A 20446-nucleotide genomic window follows, 5' to 3' on the forward strand; every position below is an offset into this window, starting at 1 on the left:
CTGCCCTTGGACTCTGGATCCCATTTCCTGAGAGGCAAAGCTGGTGGGACTTCTGTGGATAATCATGTAAAAAGGCATGAATAATCCTTCAGGTGTTTGTGTAACTTGTCTAGAAATGTCAGTTTAACATGCTTATATTTAAATATCTGTAAAATAGTACTCTGCATCTGTGGTAGCTCCTCTGGCAATGACAATTAAATAGGCATTTGCACTATAAGGCTCCATACCTCATCCACAAGCACACATCTAAGTGGTTCAGATGACGGGTGGTCTGGCAAACGTCACCCTTTGTGTCCCCAGGTGATGGACACTGCTCATGTGCCTCTGCAGAGAGTGGCAGGAGCTGGATCCCCTTCTCGGGACAGACTCCTTCCAGGAGACACAGACACAGAGGGAACTCATCAGGGCTTTACGGCATTTCACTCGGCATCAGTTTTGACATATTGGGTGCTGTCCTGTGACTGCCCTTTCTGCACAAATGATCATACAAACACAGCCATTTAGTGAGACATGGTCATAAAGGGGCTGTTATGGACAAGAAAGCTCACCGTGAACTCTGGAGAGAGCGAGGAAGTTCATAATAAGCACCAGGAAGAACCAAGAAGCTCGAGGCCTCTTCTGAAGAGCGGGAGGCCTGAGCAGCCGTGATTGGCCATTGTAGGTGTGGGAGAGGGTCAGGGCATGTCAGGGAGAAGCAATGAGATGGTGATGGCTTCAGTGAACCCTTCCAGCCATGTCTGAGCCCAGAAATGGAAAGCAGTCGATGTCTGCAGGTGGAGGAGGAACAGGAGGAAGGTTTTCCTGGGAATATGGAAGGAAGAAAGGCCTCTCCTGGGCTGATCATGTATGGCAGTGCCATTTGCATGCTGTGGGCATGGCTGTGCCTGGGAGATGGGGAACGGCTGCTGCTGGGGTGGCTGTGCTCAGTCATGGCCCATGAGCTGACCCTGCTCTGCTCCTCTCTTACACTGCCCACACTGGGATGGTCCTCAGGAATCATCCATGAGCCTGGTGGATGCATGAACCTCCTGCAGTGATGGGTATGGATCCAAATAGGGGATTCGAGCAAGTGTGGGACTGGGACATTGAGGTGACTGGTGACCATTGCCAGGTGAATGAAAGAAGCTGGATGAGTTGTGAGGAGCTCACAGGCATTTCCATCTCCACAGAAAAACAGAGCCTTGCAGTTAAAGCAACAGCACTTGACATAAACACCACCCCCAAAACACAAAACACTCACACTGACCACAGGAGAAGCCTTGAAAAACATTTGAGAAAAATCTACCAGGTTCAAAGGGCTAGGAGTCAGCCATTCTGGTGAAGAACAAGCATCAAGGGCTGACATGGCATCAGAGCCACCTCCACATGGCCCTCACCACCTGGAACCAGCGTCTCCAAGTCTTTCCTTCACCAGCCTCCAGGGACAGGGACCTGCACTGGTTGTTTCCTTCACAGCTGTGTCAGTGATGGCCCTTCATGGGGTCCCAAACACCCTCAGAAACTTGGGGTTTGCTTCTGCCTTTCACTTCATTAGAGGTTTGTTCATTCTTTCAGCATCTGCAGTTCAGGATCATGGCACCAGAGGACTCACTAACATATAAAATGCTCTTAGAAGCCAAGGCTCTGTGCATCATTTTCCTAAAGGCTTCAAGTGTGGTGTGGATGATTAGAGGGATTTCAGGAATAGCCAAACAGAGAGCATTTCCATAATAAATAGCAATTAAGCAGTATTTCTTCTATTTCCTTCCCTGCTCACCCTTCCCTCCCTTTCCAGAACAGGTGGTCTCAGCAGTTTCCTGTTCGTATTGTTCTGGAGTGTCTCCTGATAAAGACTGAATGTATCGGAAAATTGAGTGCCTAAATCACCATGTGAGTGAGGAGATAGTCTGGGATGCCTCAAGAGGAGTCACACTCCTCTGGACCAAGAGGTGGGTGTCCCTGGCAATCTCAGGTGCCATAGCACAGCGATACTTGTGTTCAGGAGCTGGTCAAGTGACCCATCTCCTGTTCTGTAACGGTGTCTGAGTTTGCTCAGGTCACCCCTGACTTGAGCCCCATCCACTGCTGGGTGTTCTCCAGACTCCTGCCTTCTGGAACAAAGTCCCAAGAGACCTTGCTGGTGAAGATGGAGGCAAAGAAGCCAGGAAGAACCTCAGTCCCGTCTGATTCTACTCTTATGAAGTTCAGCAGCAGGCCCACGTTCACCCTGTCTATTCTTTTACTGCAAGTGAAGCTCTGTCAGCTCATCTTGCTGCCCTTCCCGTGCAGGTATCAATTCCAGGGCAGCTTTGTAACCATCCCCACATCCATGGACAAGGTTTCTAAATTCCTCCTTTGCAGCTTCCCCTGCTCCCACCTCCTGTGTGCTGCCTTTGTGCCCTGCAGCTCCATCAGTTCAGAGGAGCAGCCTCACAAGATAAATGCTTCTTTTCATGTGTGCTTGGAGAGATCATTCTTGTGCTTGGAGCAGCCTGTCCTGTAAGGATTATCAGATTTCAAGAGCTCCTTCACCCTTCAGATCTACTTCCACTTTGTCTCCACTTTGCCCACCATCCCCCAGTATGTCAAAGTCTTCTCCTCTGGACCCACCAGCCTGTGCTGTGCTGCTGGCCTTCCTCCCTCCCCTCTGGTGCCTGGGACCCCACTGTGTCCTGCTCATGACAGCCAAGGTGGACACTGATGTTCACATCCCTCACCAGCTCTTCCTTGTTTTCCAGTTCCACATCCAGGTGAACATCACTCTTGTTGGCCCATCAGGCAGACATGTTAAGCAGTTGGCCCAAGATCCTTTGGACTGTTGGCAGCTGCACCTCTGCCTGGCCAGTGAATGTCAGGGCAATTACAGTTCCCCATAGGAACCTGCTCATTGACTGGTGACTTCCTCAGGTTACTGACAGAAGATCTTTTCCATTTCTTCTCCATGATCAAGTAGTTTGTAACAGCCAACACACTGTTACCCTGTACTGGGTTTGCATGGCAAAGTCTTGGAACTGGGGGTGGGTGCGGCTGTGCTACAGTTGTCAGCTCTCTGAGAAGACAACAGGAGTTTGACCGATGTCAGTCAGAGCCGATTTCAGCTGCTCCAAGATGGACCCACTCCTGGCCAAATCTGAGCCACTCAGTGATGCCGGCAGCACCTCTGGGATATTGTATTTGAGAAAGGGTAAAAAACGCTGCACAACAGCAGGTGGGAGAGAGGAGGGAGGAGATGGGAGAGAAAAGCTCTGCAGACACCAAGGTCATATCCCACAGGACCCAAGCAGGTCCCTCAGCAGCCAAATCCTGCTCTCCTGAAATCCTGCTCTTGGCCTTGTTCTCATCTCCCAGGAGCCTCAGCTCCACTTTCCCATCCCTGACTGTGCCATCCTGACCAACTCTTTCTGGTTTGTAAGTGTGAAGTCCCACAGGGCACCTCACCCCACCGACTCCTCAGTCACCCGTGTCAGGAAGATGTTGTCAATGAGCTCCAAACCCTCCTGGATGGCTGGTTCCTTGCAGATATTGGGATATCTCAGATCTGCCACAAGGACACAGCCTGGAAACATGAGGCTTCTTTCATTTGTCTGAAGGAGGCCCCATCTCATTCCTCTTCCTCATCAGTGAGTCAGTAGCTGATGTCCAGTGACCACAACATTGCCCATGTTGTTCTGCCCTCTCATGCTGACTCCTCAACGTTCAGCTGACATTGTCTGTCCCCAGGCAGAGCTCCACACATTCCTGCTGCTCTCCCAATTGAAGTGGACCTGTCCATTTGACTCCAGATATCTGGCATTATGAGCAGCAGGGCCCCAAGACCCCACATTTCCTCCAGGAGATGGTATTTGTAGTGTCCTGTAACTCCTCATACATGTTATCTTTGGAGAGACACCCTCATCAGAATAAAGCATCTGTGTGCAAACATTAAGAGTGTGCAAATGGAGCTTCAGTCATGGGAGAGTCCAGACCTTGTGAATATCTGGTATTTGCCCATCAGAAGGCTCTGAACTTGTACAAGGAGAAATGAGCAGTTTTGTATCAGGGCGGGACAATAACCCCATCACTCAGGACAGAGCAGGACCTGACACGCTGAGCAGTGACCCTGAGGAGAAGGGCCTGGGCACTCCAAGGTCCCCACACCAGCCCGTGGTGCACGCTCACCATGAACAAGGCAGCTGCACACGGGGCTGCATGAGGAGGAGCGTGGGGACCCAGACACCTGCAGTTCTCATCCCAGTCGGTTCAGCACTGGGGTGACCCACACACACGGGTGTGTGCCAGTGTGCGGCTTCCCAGTCTGGAGCAGCAGGGAGGAACTGGAGAGTGCAGGGCTGTGCCAAGGCAGGTTCAGCACCTTGTGCACATGGTGTGGGGTGCTGAGGGACCTGGGCTGCTTTGGCCCAGCAGCGCGGGGGAGGCTGCAGCAGTGCAGGAGTAGCCTGAGAGGGCTTGAAGAGCGGTTTCAGAGGTGGTGGAGGTTTCTGCATAGCGGGAAAGAGCATGAGAAAGAAATAATGGCCAAAGTGCAGCTGGGGAGGTCCAGGCTGGACATGAGCAGAAAGGAATGTGATGGAAGGGCAGTGCTGTGGTGGAGCAGGTCAGCAGAGGGAGTCTGCATCAGCCCAAGGCTTTGTGCTTCAAGGGACAGCTGGGGAGGATGGAGAGAGCTCAGCAAAGGAAGGAAGATGCTCAGACAGGAGCAAGGTGGGGCAGCAGGGGGGATGTCTCCAGCCTGCAGGACAGAGGTGCAGGGGATGCCACAGCACAGGACAGGCTGTCGTGGAGATGATCACGGGATGGAAAGAGGCTGAAAGCCCCACCAGACATGAGCTCCTTCTCCCCTTGGCTGTGGCTGTTGTCTGCACCTCTGATGCCTGTGAGGAGACACCTTGTCCTTCCAGCACAGGGGCCTCATGGCTCCTTGTCCCCAGCCAGGAACCTGGGAGGTGTGGGACCATAGTCCTGCCCTTGGCCTTGCACAGCCCCACATCACACTGTCCCAGGAAGGGCCCTGGGCAACGTGGGAGGGACAGGATCTGGGCTGGGGGTCAGGACTTGGCCTTTTGGTTAAAGAAACACAACCAGGTCTCCTCAGCATCAGAGACACCTTTGCTTTTCCTGATCTGTCATCACTGCCTCTAGTTTTCTGCTCTAACCAAACTCTGGGGTCAGTTCTTCAGTTGCGTCCCTCAGTGGGACCCATTAACAATACAAGAAACTTTGGAGTTTGCATCTGACTTTGACTTCTTGAGAGGTTTCATCACCTTCCTCCAGGGTCTGAGGCCCATGGACTCAGCACCAAACCCACCAGAGGGGTCATTAAAGCGCCTTGGGCTGCTCCTGTGCTGCTGAGCTGGGCTGGGCTCCTGGGACACAGGGAGCTCATGGCAGCGGCAGCGCTGCAGAGAGACAGCTCTGCCCAGGAGCAGCTCCTCTGCACACGCAGCAGGGCTGAGGGCTCTGCCTGGGGATCTCAGCAGACGAGCAAGGCAGAGAGAGATTAAAGGTGGTCAGGACTGGGAGGATGACTGAGAGCTCACTGGAGGAGAAACCTTTGCAGCCCTTGCCATGGTAAGTCTCTGGTGCAGGGCAGTGCAGCTGTAGCTCCTGGAGGCATCTCCTGAAACTGGCACAGGCACAGCTGGTGGGATCTGTAAGGATGGGGCTCTTGTCAGGCCATGTTGAACACTGTGAAGCCGGGTGAGCACCCAGGGGTGCCCAGGGCTGTCCTGCAGAGCAGGGTCCCTGCACCCCAGGGCTGTGCCGGGCAGGGACTCTGCCGCCTGCCAGGGTCAGCGCTCAGCCTGCCCGGGAGATCCCATGGCAGCAGCTGTGGGGGGAAGGAGCGACCCCCGGCAGGGCAGGCAGGGAGCTTGTGGGGTTGAAGGGGCTGTGTGGGTCAGGGCTGCTCAGAGCTCCAGATCCCCCCACAGACATGGCAGAGGGTCCTTCTGAACAACGACATCAATACAAGAACCGCTGCCAGGGAAGGAGTCTATGCTTTCAGTTTTCCACTCTTGCTCGTCTGGGTGTGCAGTGGGAGATGGGGATTTATTTCTCTCTTTGGAGCAGACACTGAGACCCCAGTTCTCGTTAGGACTTGTCTGAGCTGCTCCTGAGCCCCTGCACACACAGAGCGGCCCCTGGGCAGTGCCAGGAGGTGTGAGCAGGACAGAGCTGAGCACACAGCGGGAGGGACGGGGTCTGTGACACTGACAGGGAGCAGACCAGGGACAGACACACAGCTGCAGGCAGCACAGACATGGGCAGTAAGAGTTAACGGCTTCCAGAAATGCTGGGGACAGGATTTAAAAACCTCTCTCACATCCTCTCCAGTGCAGACACATTTCCCAGTGCAAGCCCTGGTCTCCTCTCCTCCCCAGCAGACCCTCTGCCCCAAAGCCATGGGGTCCACGTCACAAGTCAACACCTCAGCAGCTGGACCTCCAGGTGAAGGGTTCCTGCAATGTGATACACAAATAAGGTGCTAAAAGTACTTGCTCCACAGTGTCATTATGTGAGTGGCAGCAGCACAGCCGGGTCAGGAGAAGGTTCCACAGCATGCCCGTCTGCCTTTCTGTCCTTGCTTTATTTTCTGGTAGCACTGCAGTGTCCTTCCCTGTTTCTCCACCTGTCCCTGGTGCTCTTGCTCTCTGGGGTTGGGATGGGTGTGTGGGTCAGTTTTTGTTGTGACACCAATTTTGGGGTCTTGCCCCAGAGGTGTGTTCATGGAAACCAGATGCCCAAGCTGCATTTTAAACGGTGATAAGCAGTTTTTCTCAATTGGTAGAAAGAGAGAATGAGCAGAAACATCCCTCCATTAGGGAGGGGGTTTTCCATGAGAAACAGCCTGTTTATTTACCTCAGAGAAGTCTCCCCTAACTTGTCACTGTCTTTTCCTCATTGCACAGGTCCTCACGCCAACAGGCAGCCAATGTCCAACAGCAGCTCCATCACCCAGTTCCTCCTCCTGCCGTTCGCAGACACACCGGAGCTGCAGCTCTTGCACTTCTGGCTCTTCCTGGGCATCTACCTGGCTGCCCTCCTGGGCAACGGCCTCATCATCACCACCATAGCCTGGGACCAGCACCTCCACACCCCCATGTACTTCTTCCTGCTCAACCTCGCCCTCCTCGACCTGGGCTGCATCTCCACCACTGTCCCCAGATCAATGGCCAATTCCCTCTGGGACACCAGGACCATCTCATACTTGGGATGTGTTGCCCAAGTCTTTCTGTTTGTCTTTTTTGCTACAGGAGAGTATTGTCTTCTCACCGTTATGTCGTACGACCGCTACGTTGCCATCTGCAAACCCCTGCACTACGGGACCCTCCTGGGCAGCAGAGCTTGTGTCCACATGGCAGCAGCTGCCTGGGCCACTGGGTTTCTCAATGCTCTGCTGCACACGGCCAATACATTTTCACTGCCCCTGTGCAAGGGCAATGCCCTGGGTCAGTTCTTCTGTGAACTCCCCCAGATCCTCAAGGTCTCCTGCTCACACTCCTACCTCAGGGAACTTGGGATTCTTGTGGTTAGTATCTGTTTAGGATTTGGGTGTTTTGTGTTCATTGTGGTGTCCTATGTGCAGATCTTGAGGGCCGTGCTGAGGATCCCCTCTGAGCAGGGACGGCACAAAGCCTTTTCCACCTGCCTCCCTCACCTGGCCGTTGTTTCTCTCTTTGTCAGCACTATCATATTTGCTCACCTGAAGCCCCCCTCCATCTCCTCCCCATGGCTGGACCTGGTGGTGTCTGTTCTGTACTCAGTGGTTCCTCCAGCAGTGAACCCCCTCATCTACAGCATGAGGAACCAGGAGCTGAAAGTGGCACTGAAGAAGCTGATTCAGTCATTTTTCTGTCAGCAGCAATAAATTACCCATGTCTCTTCAGAAGTGATTTCCAGTTCATCTCCGGAACTTCCTGTGCATTGCGCATTTAATCTGTGATAACCATGTTTGTCAAGGAATTTCTTCTCCCATGGCACTTCTCCAGAGCAGTGACTCAGAGGCCTGTCTACCTGTTTCTGGGGCCCTGGTACAGCTGGTGTCCTGTGTCACATCTCTGTAATACAGGTGTGGACCCATTTTAAAATCACTGTATTTCTGAAATTGGGGCCATCTTTTTGAAACACCCCCCAAAAGGGGATTTCCTCAGTCTCAGTATTTGGAGCTTGGGCTCTTCTTCCAAAGCTGTGGTCAGCCTGAATAAATTTCCCCCACAAGGCCATGCTGCTGTGCTTGTGTTTTTCATGGCTCAGGGGAGGACATGGAGCACCATGTTACGTCATGGTGCTGGTCTGAGTGTCCATCTGTGGGTGCCCAGTGTTCCTGGAGATGGTGAAGGACCTTCAGCGATCTGCCTTGGACTGTCTCGCTGTGGTTTCCAGGCACCACAGCTCCCTGTGCTCTGTGCTTCAGCAGGAGAATGAATGACCCACAGAACCCTATTTCTGCATCCCCAGCTCAGGGCAGGCTGCTCTGCCACAAGAGCAGGGGACAAAGGGGGGCTGGCCTTGCCTCCATCATGCCATGGCTGGCCCCAGCCCTTAGGCTGATAGGCTGATCCTCTTCTCTGTCCCAATCCATCTCTCCATTCATCCATTCATCCATTCATCCATTCATTCATCCATTCATCCATTCATCCATCCACCCATCCATCCATCCACCCATCCATCCATTCATCCATCCATCCATCCATCCATCCATCCATCCCTTCATCCATCCATCCATCCATCCATCCATCCATCCACCCATCCATCCATCCATCCATCCACCCATCCACCCATCCATCCATCCATCCATCCACCCATCCATCCATCCACCCATCCATCCATCCATCCATCCACCCATCCATCCACCCATCCACACATCCATTCATCCATCCATTCATCCGTTCATCCATCCATCCACCCATCCATCCACCCATCCATCCACCCATCCACACATCCATTCATCCATCCATTCATCCGTTCATCCATCCATCCCTCCATCCATCCATCCATGCACCCATCCATCCATCCATATCAGTTCTCCATCTGGGTGAGCTGCCCCATCACGTTTCTCATCCCAAAGAGATCATAGAATAATTTAAGTTGGGAGAGACTCTCAAGATCATTGAGTCCAATTACTAACCTAACTCTGGCACTAAACCATGTCCCTAAGAACCTCATCTACATGTCTTTTAAACACCTTCAGGGATGGTGATTCAGCCACTCCTTGGGCAGCCTGTTACAATGCCTCACAAACTCTTCCATGAAGAAATTTTTCCTAATATCCAAACTGAATATTCCCAGGTGCAACTTGAAGCCGTTTCCTCTCCTTCTACCACTTGCTACATGGGAGAACAGACCAACACCCTCCATGTTCAACCTCTTTTCAGGTAGCTGTAGACAGCAATAAGGTCTCCCCTCAGCCTCCTGTTCTCCAGGCTAAACAGCCCCAGTTCTTCAACTGCTCCCCATCTGACTTGTTCTCCAGACCCCTCACCAGCTTTGTTGCCCTTCTCTGAACTCACTCCAGCACCTCAAGGTCTTTCTTGTAGTGAGGGACCCAAAACTGAACACAGGATTTGAGGTGCATCCTCACCAGTGCCAAGAACAGAGGGATGATCACTTGCCTGGTCCTGCTGGCCACACTATTCCTGATGCATGCTGGGATGCTGGTGGCCTTCTTGGCCACCTGGGCACACACTGGCTTATGTTCAGTCACTGTCCATCAACACCCCCAGGGCCTTTTCCATTGGGCAGATTTCCAGCCACTCTTCCCTGAGCCCGTAGTGCTGCCTGGGGTTGTTGTGACCCAAGTGCAGGACCCAGCACTTGGCATGAAATTGAACAAGTCCAAGAGTTGGATTGGTCACCTGGGATAGAGTAACACTGAGTGCAAGTGTAGATTGGGAGAGAGCGGCTGGAGAGCAGCCCTGCAGAAAGGGATCTGGCGTGATGGTTGGCCACAGGGTCAATAGGAGCCAACACTGTCCCCCAGCAGTCAAGACGGTAAATGGCATCCTGGGGTGCATCAAACACAGCATGGCCATGTGGTCAAAAGAGGTGACTATGCTGCTGTATTCAGCATTAGTGCGGCCTCACCTTGAGAGCTGTGTGCAGTTCTGGGCACCACATATTTTTACACAAGGACGTAAAGGTCCTTGAATGCATCTAGATCATCCCCAAGCCCACTGGAGGCCCTTAGGAAGAGTTCCTCTCTCCAAATATCCAGCCCAGCTTGTTGCTGCACGAACAACCAGGAGAAACTGCCCCTGGACCCTCATTCCAGACCCCATCTCCTCCACCCCATACAGGCAGTGCTCTCCCCCTTGGCACTGAGGTGGTTCCAGGGACCCAAGAGACACCTGTAGGAGGAGATGTTGGGTGGGGATATGGTGTCCTTCAGTGCTCCTCATGGTGCCTCCTGCTGGGCTTTGTGCCACTGGTCACAACCCTCTGAGCCTGGATGTTCAGCCAGTTCTCAGTGGTGCTAAACAGGAACATGCCCATGAGCTCATTGGGCTGCACTGGGAGGAGCGTGGCCACCCAGACAAGGGCAGTTATTGTCCATCGTGACTCAGCACTGGTGTGGTCACATCTGGAGCCGTGTGTCCCAGTGTGAGGTTCCCCATTCTGGAGGAACGCGAGGAGCTGTCGTGTGGCCAGAGAAAGTCTGGGTCATGTGTGGAGATGTTGAGAGACCCAAACTGCTTTAGCCTGGTGAAGGGGAGGCTGAGGAAACGTGCTGGTTTTGCTGAAATTGAGTTAATTTTCTTCATGCATTTTGAACCTCTCTCCTTCACAGCCAGTACAGTCTTTTGTTCAGATTTACTATGAGAATAATGAGATAACGCTGTTTCTTCCCTGGGATAGAGTTCATTTTGTCTTTTAGCAGCTTTACAGTGTTTGGCATTTGCTATGAAAGGAATGTCAGAACTCACTGGTTTCTTGGCTGTTGTCAGGGAAACCAAGGACTTCTTTGGCCATCCAGCTGTGGATGCAGATTGGCAGGAGGGGACACAGACAGGACAGCACCTGGATTGACGTGCAGGCTGATCAGTTAAATATTCCCTATGATTAGCGCCATGCTCAGTCTAAAGCTGGAGCCGCTTTTAGGGCTTGTTACATCCATTATTTGGGTTTTCCAGCTGGTTTGGTCAGTTCCATTCAGAATTTTCATTCTGTCAGGAGTTCGATGTCAGTTCGGCCTTTTGCCATTCTGCCATTTTGCCGTTGGCCTTTGGGCCTTTCTGCCTGTTGCCCTTTTGCTCTCTCTTGCTGGGATGGGCTGTTCAGGACCAAGGTTCTCCCTTCTGCAGGACTGGCTGCTCCATGTGACTGGAGTTACACGGGGGATAGCACTGAGTATATTTTCTTAATTTAATTTATCTATTTCTATTTAATTTACCTGGACTATTGTCAGTGAAACCAAGGACTTCTCTGGAGTGCAGCTGCAGGTGCAAATTGGTAGGAGGGGACACAGACAGGACAGCACCTGGATTGACATCCAGGTCAATCAACGAGCTATTCTCTACCATTAGTGTCATGCTCAGTATAAAGCTGGAGATGCCTTTTCCAGCCTGTTAGTTTTGGTTTTCCGGCTGCTTTCTTTAGCTGTGTTCGGAAGTTCCACTCTATTGAGAGTTCAGTGTTAGTTCAGTTTTATGATGTTTTGCTGTTTTTCAGTTGGCCCTTGGGCCTCTCTGCCTTTTGCACTTGTACTTTCTCTTGCTGGGATCAGCTGTTCAGGACCAGGGTTCTCTCTTCTTTTGGGCTGCCTGTTCAGCACAACTGGAGTTATGTGGGGGATTGCACTGAGTGACATATATTTTACTTTATGTATATCTTAGTATAAGTATATTATTATTAGTAGTGTATTATTATTATTGTCTTATTAATTTTTTTGTCTAAACCCACAAGTTTCTCCCTTCCCTTTCAGTTCTCTCCCTTATCCCACCTGGGGAATGGGAGCAGGATGTGAGCAGCTCTCATGGTCTCAGTTGGTGGCTGTGGTAAAACCATGACAAGAAAGGCCAGTAGTAGCTTCAGAAATCTTGAAAAGCACTTTCCAAGATGGTGTCAATATTTAATGTTTTTTGTTGTTCTTGGGAAACAGCATGAGAAAGGAAAACCATCAGAAACTGCAGCTCCGGAGGCCCAGAGTGGAGCTCAGGATAAAGAAATGTCACAGTGAGCACAGTGCTGTGGTCATTCAGAGGGACTCTGGATCAGCCATGACTCTGTGTTTCCAGGAACAGCTGGTGAGGATGGAGAGACAGCAGCACAGGTGGGGACACACTGGGCTGAGAACAAGGTGGGGAAGCGCATGGGGTGTCTACAGCCTGTGGGGAAACAGCCACAGGCCTGGGACAGTGCAGGATGGACTGTAGTGGACATGGCCAAGAGCACTGGCAAGGCTGGATGTCCCTAAAAGACATAAGGTCTTTGTCCCCTTGGCTATAGCTGGTGTCCCTGCCAGCGAGGTCTAAGAGGAGACACATGGTTGTCATGGCCATGGCTCCCCATTGCCTCCTTGCACCCCCAGGGAGTGTCACACCATTGTCCTGCACTGGGCATCGCACTCCCCACAGCCCCAGGAAGAGCCCTGAGCCACACGTGAGGGACAGGATCTCCCTTCCCAGGGGCAGGGGCTCAAGGCTTGGCCATTGTCCTTCATCAGACAAACCAAGGGCTTTCTCAGCATCAGAGCTGCTGCACTTTGCCTTTGCCTGATGCAATCGCTGCCTCCAATTATCTGCTCTAACGAGTCCCTGGGGAGGCTTTGTCAGGAACAGCCCTCAGTGGGGCCCATTAATGCTTCAAGGTACTTTGGAGTTTGTTCTGACTTGGACTTCTTGAGCAGATTCTTCAGTCTGTCCTTGGTATCTGAGGTTCATGGACTCAGCACCAAATACGCCATGGGGGTCATTAAAACACAGAAAGCCCTAACGAGCGTTGTTTCTTTCTGTAATTTCCTTTACATCTTCAAGACTTGTAGAACTAACTGTAGAGGTTTCAATGAGACACTTACTGATGAAGATTTCAAAGAAGATTTAATGAAGGAGGTTTATTATTTCAAGGTTGTTTTCTGTCATTTTCCAGTGTATAGAAGAAGTGACAGCAGCATTCTACACTGGACATTGATCCAGAGGGTCTCCTGAAGACATCTGCACAGGCAGGAGAACAGTCCCTTGAGGCTGGACACTGTATGGACAACCTGGCTCCTCACCCCCACCCCCAGTCTGCCGGTTCCCTCATTGGCCACCAGAGATTGCATCACTTTTCCTCCATCAGACTTCTCCATGAGCTCTGCAGGAGATGCTGCAGCTCCTGTGCACCAGCTCCACCTGCTCTCCTGTGCAAACACTGCACAGTTCAATAAACAGCAAAACACTTTCCTCACTGTGTGTGTAAGCTGGATCTGATGAGGTCCAGCATCCACAAGGGACACCCACACAAGAACTGGTTTAGACAAAGAGATAGGAAAGGATAGAAATAAACACAATGAACGTGTTGACTGCCATGTCAATTAGAGCTCTGAAGAATGAGTTAAGTTTGTGACTCCCTGAAGCTCAAATCAGAAACCAGACAGTTGAGAGGAACTAAATGACCAAAGAGCAAGTGGAGGAGAAACCTGAGAGCACTGGGAAGGGCAAACGTCCAGACAGTGCTGGAAAGTTGTCCTTGGAAAGGGACATTTAATCAGGAGAGGTGGGGACTCCTGAATGACGAGGGAGATGAAATAACAGAGTGTTGGTAACAGAAATACAGGGAAAGACCGGAATTTCTTCTCCTACCCTTAGTGCACTTCCCCATAATTCACTTTTTGGCTTTTTTTCTTTTAAATTTTAGTATGTTAAAAAAACAACTGAACAAAGATCTCCAATCAAACAAACAAGCCAACCAAACAAAAGAAACAAAAAACCTCAAAAAAACAAAGCAAAAAAACCCTCAGACCAATTAAACAATAACAACAACCAAAACCAAAACAGCAACAAAACAAACAAAACAAACCACAAACAAAACAACAATAATAAGGTGCACGTTTCCATACAAACATGAGTCATCAATTGTCTCACCATAAACAGCAAGTGCCATTTTAGGGGCCCAGTGTACCTGGGGTGCTGGCCTGGGATTGGCATCTGTCACACAGGACCTGGGGAGACCAGAGCACCTTGCAGTGCAGGTGGAGCCTGGGCAGGGGTTCCCGGGGCATCTACACTGGCACCAGGTGTTTGTGTCCCTGGAGCTGAAGACATTTGTGTCCTAAATCCATGCCCAGTTCGGGAGAACTCTTTCCTTTCCAAAGAAAAGACCCCCCCCCACCAAAGAAAAATAAAGAAAGGTGTGTTGACACCTTCCTTTGCTTTATATCTTTGTATTCAGTTCTTCTTATTTTAACTTTCATTGACATCAACTGACATCTGATGGGTCTGCAGGCATGAAGCCAAGATCATGTTGTGTCTTGCACAGCGCCCCATGCCCTCTGAACCTTCCCTGCCCAGGACTCCTCACACGTTGCCCAGAGCGAGTCACACTGAGGTGTTGGCTGGTTCACGGGCTGAGATGTTGGTTTAGATGGTCACCTACAGCACAGGTGGATCCTGCCCCATCATCGCCTGCTCTGCTCCAGTCTGAAACAGAGCCCAACATCACAATGGGATCATGAGAGAACTGAGGCTGAAGGGGCCTCAGGAGTCTGCAGTCCAACCTGTCACCAACTGGGCCACACCAAGGTGTTCAAGCCTTGATTCAATCAGAGCTTTAGCAGGACTGGAGAAGTGATCATCCCTTTGTACTGGGCACTGGTGAGGCTGCACCTTGAATCCTGGGGGCAGTTTTAGGCCCCTCATGGCAAGGAAGACATTGAGGTGCTGGAGAGAGTCCAGAGGAGGGTGACAAGGCTGGTGAAGGGTCTGGAGCACCAGTCTGACGAGGAGCGGTTGAGGGAGCTGGGGCTGTTCAGCCTTGAGAACAGGAGGCTGAGGAGAGACCTTATTACTCTCTACAGCTGCCTGAAAGGAGGTTTTATCATGGAGGGTGTTGGTCTCTTCTCCCAGGTAGCAAGTGATAGGACAAGAGGAAATGGCCTCAAGTTGCACACGGGGAGGTTTAGATTGGATATGAGGAAAAAATTCTTCAGGGAAAGGGTTTAGAAGCAATGGAACAGACTGCCCAGTGAGGTTGTGGAGTCACCATCACTGAAGGTGTTTAAAACACAGATAGATGGGGCTCTTAGGAACATGGTTTAGTGCCAGATTTAGGTTATGTTTGGACTCGATGATCTTAAGGGTCTCTTCCAACCACAATTATTCTATGATTCCATGAAAAGTCATTTTTGCTATTTTCTTTCTCAGAGGACCATGCAGCCTCCCTGAGAGCCAGGACTTTTCTGAGGTGTTGGAGAGACGTCTCACGGTCACACCAGCCAGTTCCACCAGCCCCTGTCTGTCCCTTCCAAGACCAAACCTTTTCTCCATATCCCAACCTTCCAGGCGAGTTTCTGGGACACAGCAAATGCTGTGCTGGTCTTCTGGGCTTGTTCAGAGAGAGCAGCTTGACAACCTGTTGATGGGCTCTCTGTGCACCTCAAAGCTTTCCTGACCATTTTTCTCAGTGCTCCACTTCCACCCAACCGTTCTGGTCCTTGAGCTGTGGATGAGGGGATTGAGCAGGGATGTGGGGATGGTAGAGAAAAAAGGCTTTGTCAAACTGTCTTGGGAGGGCTGTTCTGGGCATCCCACAGTCCAGGATGAGGGTGCTGTAGAAAACAGTGTCACTGGTGAGGTGAGAGGTCCAGGAGGAGAAGGCATTGTGCCCGTCTACACTGGGGTAGAGCAGTGATGCATTCATGGGATGCCCATGTGAACAGGAAGGGGACAAATGGCTCTAAAATGCCTTCCAGCCAGTTCTTTACCCATCGCAGATACACCATCCAGGCCATGAGCTGCAGCTTCTCCAGGAGATGCTGTGGGATACGGTGTCACAGGCTTTACTGCAGTCTAAAGACACAACACCCACAGCCCGTGTGGCGGATTCACTCCCCACGACAGACTTTCCCTCATCTGCTCAGCCGGTCACCTTGTCACAGAAGGAGATCAGGCTGGTCAAGCAGGACCTGCCTTTCATCCAGCCATGCTGATTGGGCCCGATTGCTCGTTTGGTGTGTGTGACCTCACAGTCCTTTCCCAGCCATGTTCCTGCTGTTGGCCAATCCCCTGCAGAGGCAGAAGTGACCTCACAGTGCCCTCCACACCCATTGGTTCCTGCTGGACTATGAGTTCCTGAGACACGAGTGACCACATGACATCGCACCCACCATCACCCTCCTTGTGGTGTGTGAGCAGATCAAACTAAGCTGCTTTCATCAAATGTATCCCATAGATTTCCTGTCAAGGGTTTGAGTGGAGAAACATTCCTCAGAGGAGCTGCTGTATTTACTCTGGGGCATTTTATGTCTCTGCTTCTGACTCTGATTTTTTCTTCTCCTTCCTCTGTCTATTCTGACGTGAAAGAGCTCTCCAAGGAAAAGATTCATGGAATCCTACAATAACACAGGTTGGAAGAGACCCCTGAACACCATCTGAGTCCCACTGACCTTTATGGCACCCCAAGGAATAGAATTTGTGCTCACTTGGGTTCATCTCACCACATGCACACAGTGGACATGCAAATGATGTGTACATTTATGTCTCATCTGGACAATGAAAACATGGACTTTCGACCTAGTGTTTCATAGAATCATGGAATGTCCTGAGTTGGAAGGACCCAAAGGATCATGGAGTCCAACTGCTTTCTCTGCACAGGACACCCCACAGGTCACCCCGTGTGTCTGAGGACGTTGTCCAGTCTCTTCTTGAACACTGTCAGGTTGGGGCCGTGACACCTCCCTGGGGAGCCTGTTCAGTGTCCAGCACCTCTGGGGGAAGAAACTTTTCCTCATGTCCAACCTGACCCTCCCCTGGCACACCCTTCTTCCATTCCCTTGGGTATTGTCATTGGTCACCAGAGAGAACAGATCAGTGCCTTCCCTTCCTTCTCCCCTTGTGAGGAAGCTGTAGCCACCACGAGGTCTCCTTTGAGTCTTTTCTTCAGCTCTGATGCTCAGAAACCCCTCGGTTTGCTTTCTGAAGCAGAAAGGAGGAGCCATGAGCTCCAGGCAATGGGAAGGGGGATCCTGTCCCTCACACACGGCTCAGGGCTCTTCCTGGGACCGTGGGATGTGGGTGTGCAAGGCCCAGGGAAGGACAACACTGGGACAACAACTTCCAGCTTCCCATGGGGCTGCAAGGAGGCACCGAGGCCCCAGTGCCATGAGGACAACATGTCTTCTCCTGGGCCTCAGTGGCAGAGACAACTGCCCTGGCCAAGGGGACACAGACCTGGGTTCTGTGGGCCCCTTCCAGCCTCACAGCGCCCTTTGCCATCTCCACCACAGGCTGTTCTACACGGTCCTACCCCTGCCCCTCTTTCCCTGCAGGCTGCAGACACCCATCTCGCTTCCCCACCTGCTCTCACCCCAGCATTTCTGCACCTTCACTGCTGTGTCTGCACCCTCACTGGCTGTTCTTTGGAACACAAACCATGGGCTGATCCAGCTCCCTCTGGGTCACCTCTTGCCCCACAGCACTGCCCTTCCAGGGACATTTCTTACTCCTGATATCCGGTCTCTAGCTTCCAAGTTGCACTTTGTGAATTTTTTTTTTATCTCTCTTGTTTTTTTTCTGCTACTATGGAAAACTCAACCATCTCTAATATTGTTCTTCATGCAGGGAACGCAACCCGTTAGGCTTCTTGTGGTTTTTTACCTGACCAGAGAGAGGTAACATCACCATGATCTTCTAAATCCCATGAGTACTGCTGGCCTTTCAGCTTCTCTGACAGACACGACCATGTCCCCGCTGCTGTCACATCATGTTCTCAGATGGGATGGACATGACAACCCATCTCCAAGGGCTCTTCCTGGGTAGGGCCTGTGGGCACATAGGCAGAGGTTCTTTCCCAGCCATGTCCCTGCTGCTGGGCTGTCACCTCCAGACACAGAACTGACCTCACTGTCTCTTCACAGCCACATGATTCTGACTGGATTATGAGTGTCTGAGAAACAACTGACCTCATAATACCACACCCATCCATCTCCCTCTTTAGCAGCCAGGACCTCACCAGAGTGAAGCATGTTCTATACATTCCTTCACCTGCCCCTCTTTCCCACAGGCTGTAGACACCCATCTCGTTTCCTCACCTTGTTCAAATTTGTCAAATATATTTCCTACTAACACTGTGAGTGAAAAGCACTCCTCACTGGAACTCCTGTACTTCCGTTAACACCTTCCATATCTCTTCCTCTGCCTTATCTTTTTTTTTTTTTTTTTTTTTTTCCTATTCTTCCACCTATTCTCCCTCCAGAAACCTCTCCAAGGCAAAATTTCCGTCAAATCACAGAATAACTCAGGTTTGCAGAGAGCCCTTGTCTCACTCATCTTGTCTCACTCTCCTGCTCAGGGTGAACCAGGTGAGACTACTCAAGGCCTCCACCCAAGTTTGTATCATCCTCAAGGCACTTAAAATGCTGTCTCTTATATCTTGGAAAGGGAGAATAAAGACGTTCAACAGTGTTGTCCAAGTGCTGGTCACTGAGAGATGACACCAGTAACTGGCTGCATGGAGGACTTTGTACTACTGATGACATTTGTGCCGGATGGTTCAGCCAACTTCCCACCCAGCACCCGCTTCTTGAGCCCCATCAGCACCACTCTGGCCAGAAGGAGACCATGTCTGAGCCTTGCAACGCCCTGTACACAACATGCCTTTCTCTCCCCTGTCCATTTGGGTTCAGCAATCCCTTCCTTGTCCTTCACATTCCTGGAAATGGCTGCAGGAGGCTTGTCCCATCCTCTTCCCAGGGAGGGAGGAAGGGTGGCCAGCCTGTAGTTATCCCAGTTCCTATTCCTGCTCTTCTTGAAGATGGATTTGAGGTCTGCGTTTCCTTAGGACCCCAGAACCATTCTGGTTTCTATGGCACTTTTGAGATCACAATCTGGAATCACAAGAAAGGGTGACAGAGCAGACTGGAGCACTTGAAATGGTCTTGTCCAAGGCAGCTGAGATGAATCTCACTGATCCAGTGGGGTTTGTTCCCGGAGTCACACACAGAAATATCAGGGTGCTGTCAGGCATCCATATCTGAGTTGGTCTCAGGACTCCTTGTTCACCCAGGGATGCTCAGAGACAGAGTCTGTCCCTTTCACTCACAGAGGCAGGAGTCACAGTGTCCCTCTGGCCTTCCATGGCCACTCCCAAAGGACGGGAGACACCTCAGCCCTGCGCTGTGTCACCTGCTCTGCACTCGTCTGACATGTCCCACGTCATGAGGAATGGACACAGGGAGCTCAGTTCAAGGAAGCACAACTCAGTGCTTCATTCAGGTGATTTCCAATAGGTTGTTCCTCCCAATATGAAGTGACCTCAAGACCTCGTCTGTCTCACAGGCTTTCACAGAATGGAAAGGAATAGTTGACGGTGTTTGTGCTCACTCAGGTTCATGTCACCTCACAGACATGATGTGCATGCTCACATCTCATCGGTACAAGGCAAACATGGACTGCTGAACTATTCATTGAGTGTCCATCCATGGAGAGGAAACAGTCTTTGTGGGTGAGAAGCCAGTGCTGGAAATGGTGGTGGTGAGGGGCCAGTCCATGGTGATTGACCTGGGGCTCCTTCCATGGGGTGTCCAGTGCACAGGGGCACAGCCCAGCCCCTGCTCTGCTGGTCCTGCAGGTCTCTGGCAGGAGCCTGGCTGGGAGAGGACACTGCTGTGTGCCAGCCCTGCACACACACACTGTGCAGATGTACAATAGTGTTTAATCTGAGGGTGACTTTCTTGGACATGTTATTGAGAAAAACTTTGTAAAGAAGTTGAAGACTTGAACCTTCCAGCTCTGCCCATAGGAGATCACCTTTCTATCTGTAAAGGCTGTTGTGAGGCCAGCTCGGTCACAGCAGTGCCCATTGCCTGTCCCTGCCTGCGCCCACAGGACTGACACACAGCAGGACGGTGACCAAGCTGCCCGAGCACTCAGGCCTTGCACCAACACCAGGGATGAGAAGGAGAGTGTGGAGTGGAACCAGAACAGCTCTGGAAGAACAAGCGCTGCTGCTCCCTGGCAGGGCTGACATCATGGACTCTTTTCCCCTCCTCCCATGAACACAGGAACCATCCCTGCAGCTCTAAAAAGGGCTTGCAGGAAGGATATAGTGAAAAAGAAGTCATTAAAGAGTCTTTTATTTTGTTTAGAGACAAGGAGAGCATGGCTCCTCATTTACACAGCCAACAGTTATAAAAGAAAAGCCAATAGTGAATTAGAAAGGGGATGAAAACATGATCACAATAAGAAAACAACTAATAACAACAAAAAAATCCAGATGACAGGCTGGACCTGTAATTAGCTACATTAAAACGCCTATGTAGAAGAGGATGGGCAGT

At 51.2% G+C, this 20446-nt stretch overlaps 1 protein-coding gene across 1 annotated transcript; it reads left to right on the forward strand.

Annotated features, from left to right (window-relative positions):
- Positions 1 to 6910: 6910 nt before the first annotated feature.
- Positions 6911 to 7846, forward strand: LOC309450412 (olfactory receptor 14A16-like; the record flags this gene model as incomplete). The annotated part of the gene is made up of 1 exon (XM_082073245.1): positions 6911 to 7846. One exon carries the CDS (start codon positions 6911 to 6913, stop codon positions 7844 to 7846), a length of 936 nt encoding a protein of 311 aa, XP_081929371.1.
- Positions 7847 to 20446: the final 12600 nt, after the last annotated feature.

This window comes from Streptopelia decaocto (assembly GCF_964273445.1).
Source record: "Streptopelia decaocto genome assembly, chromosome: 26".
NCBI classification, from domain to species: Eukaryota; Metazoa; Chordata; class Aves; order Columbiformes; family Columbidae; genus Streptopelia; species Streptopelia decaocto.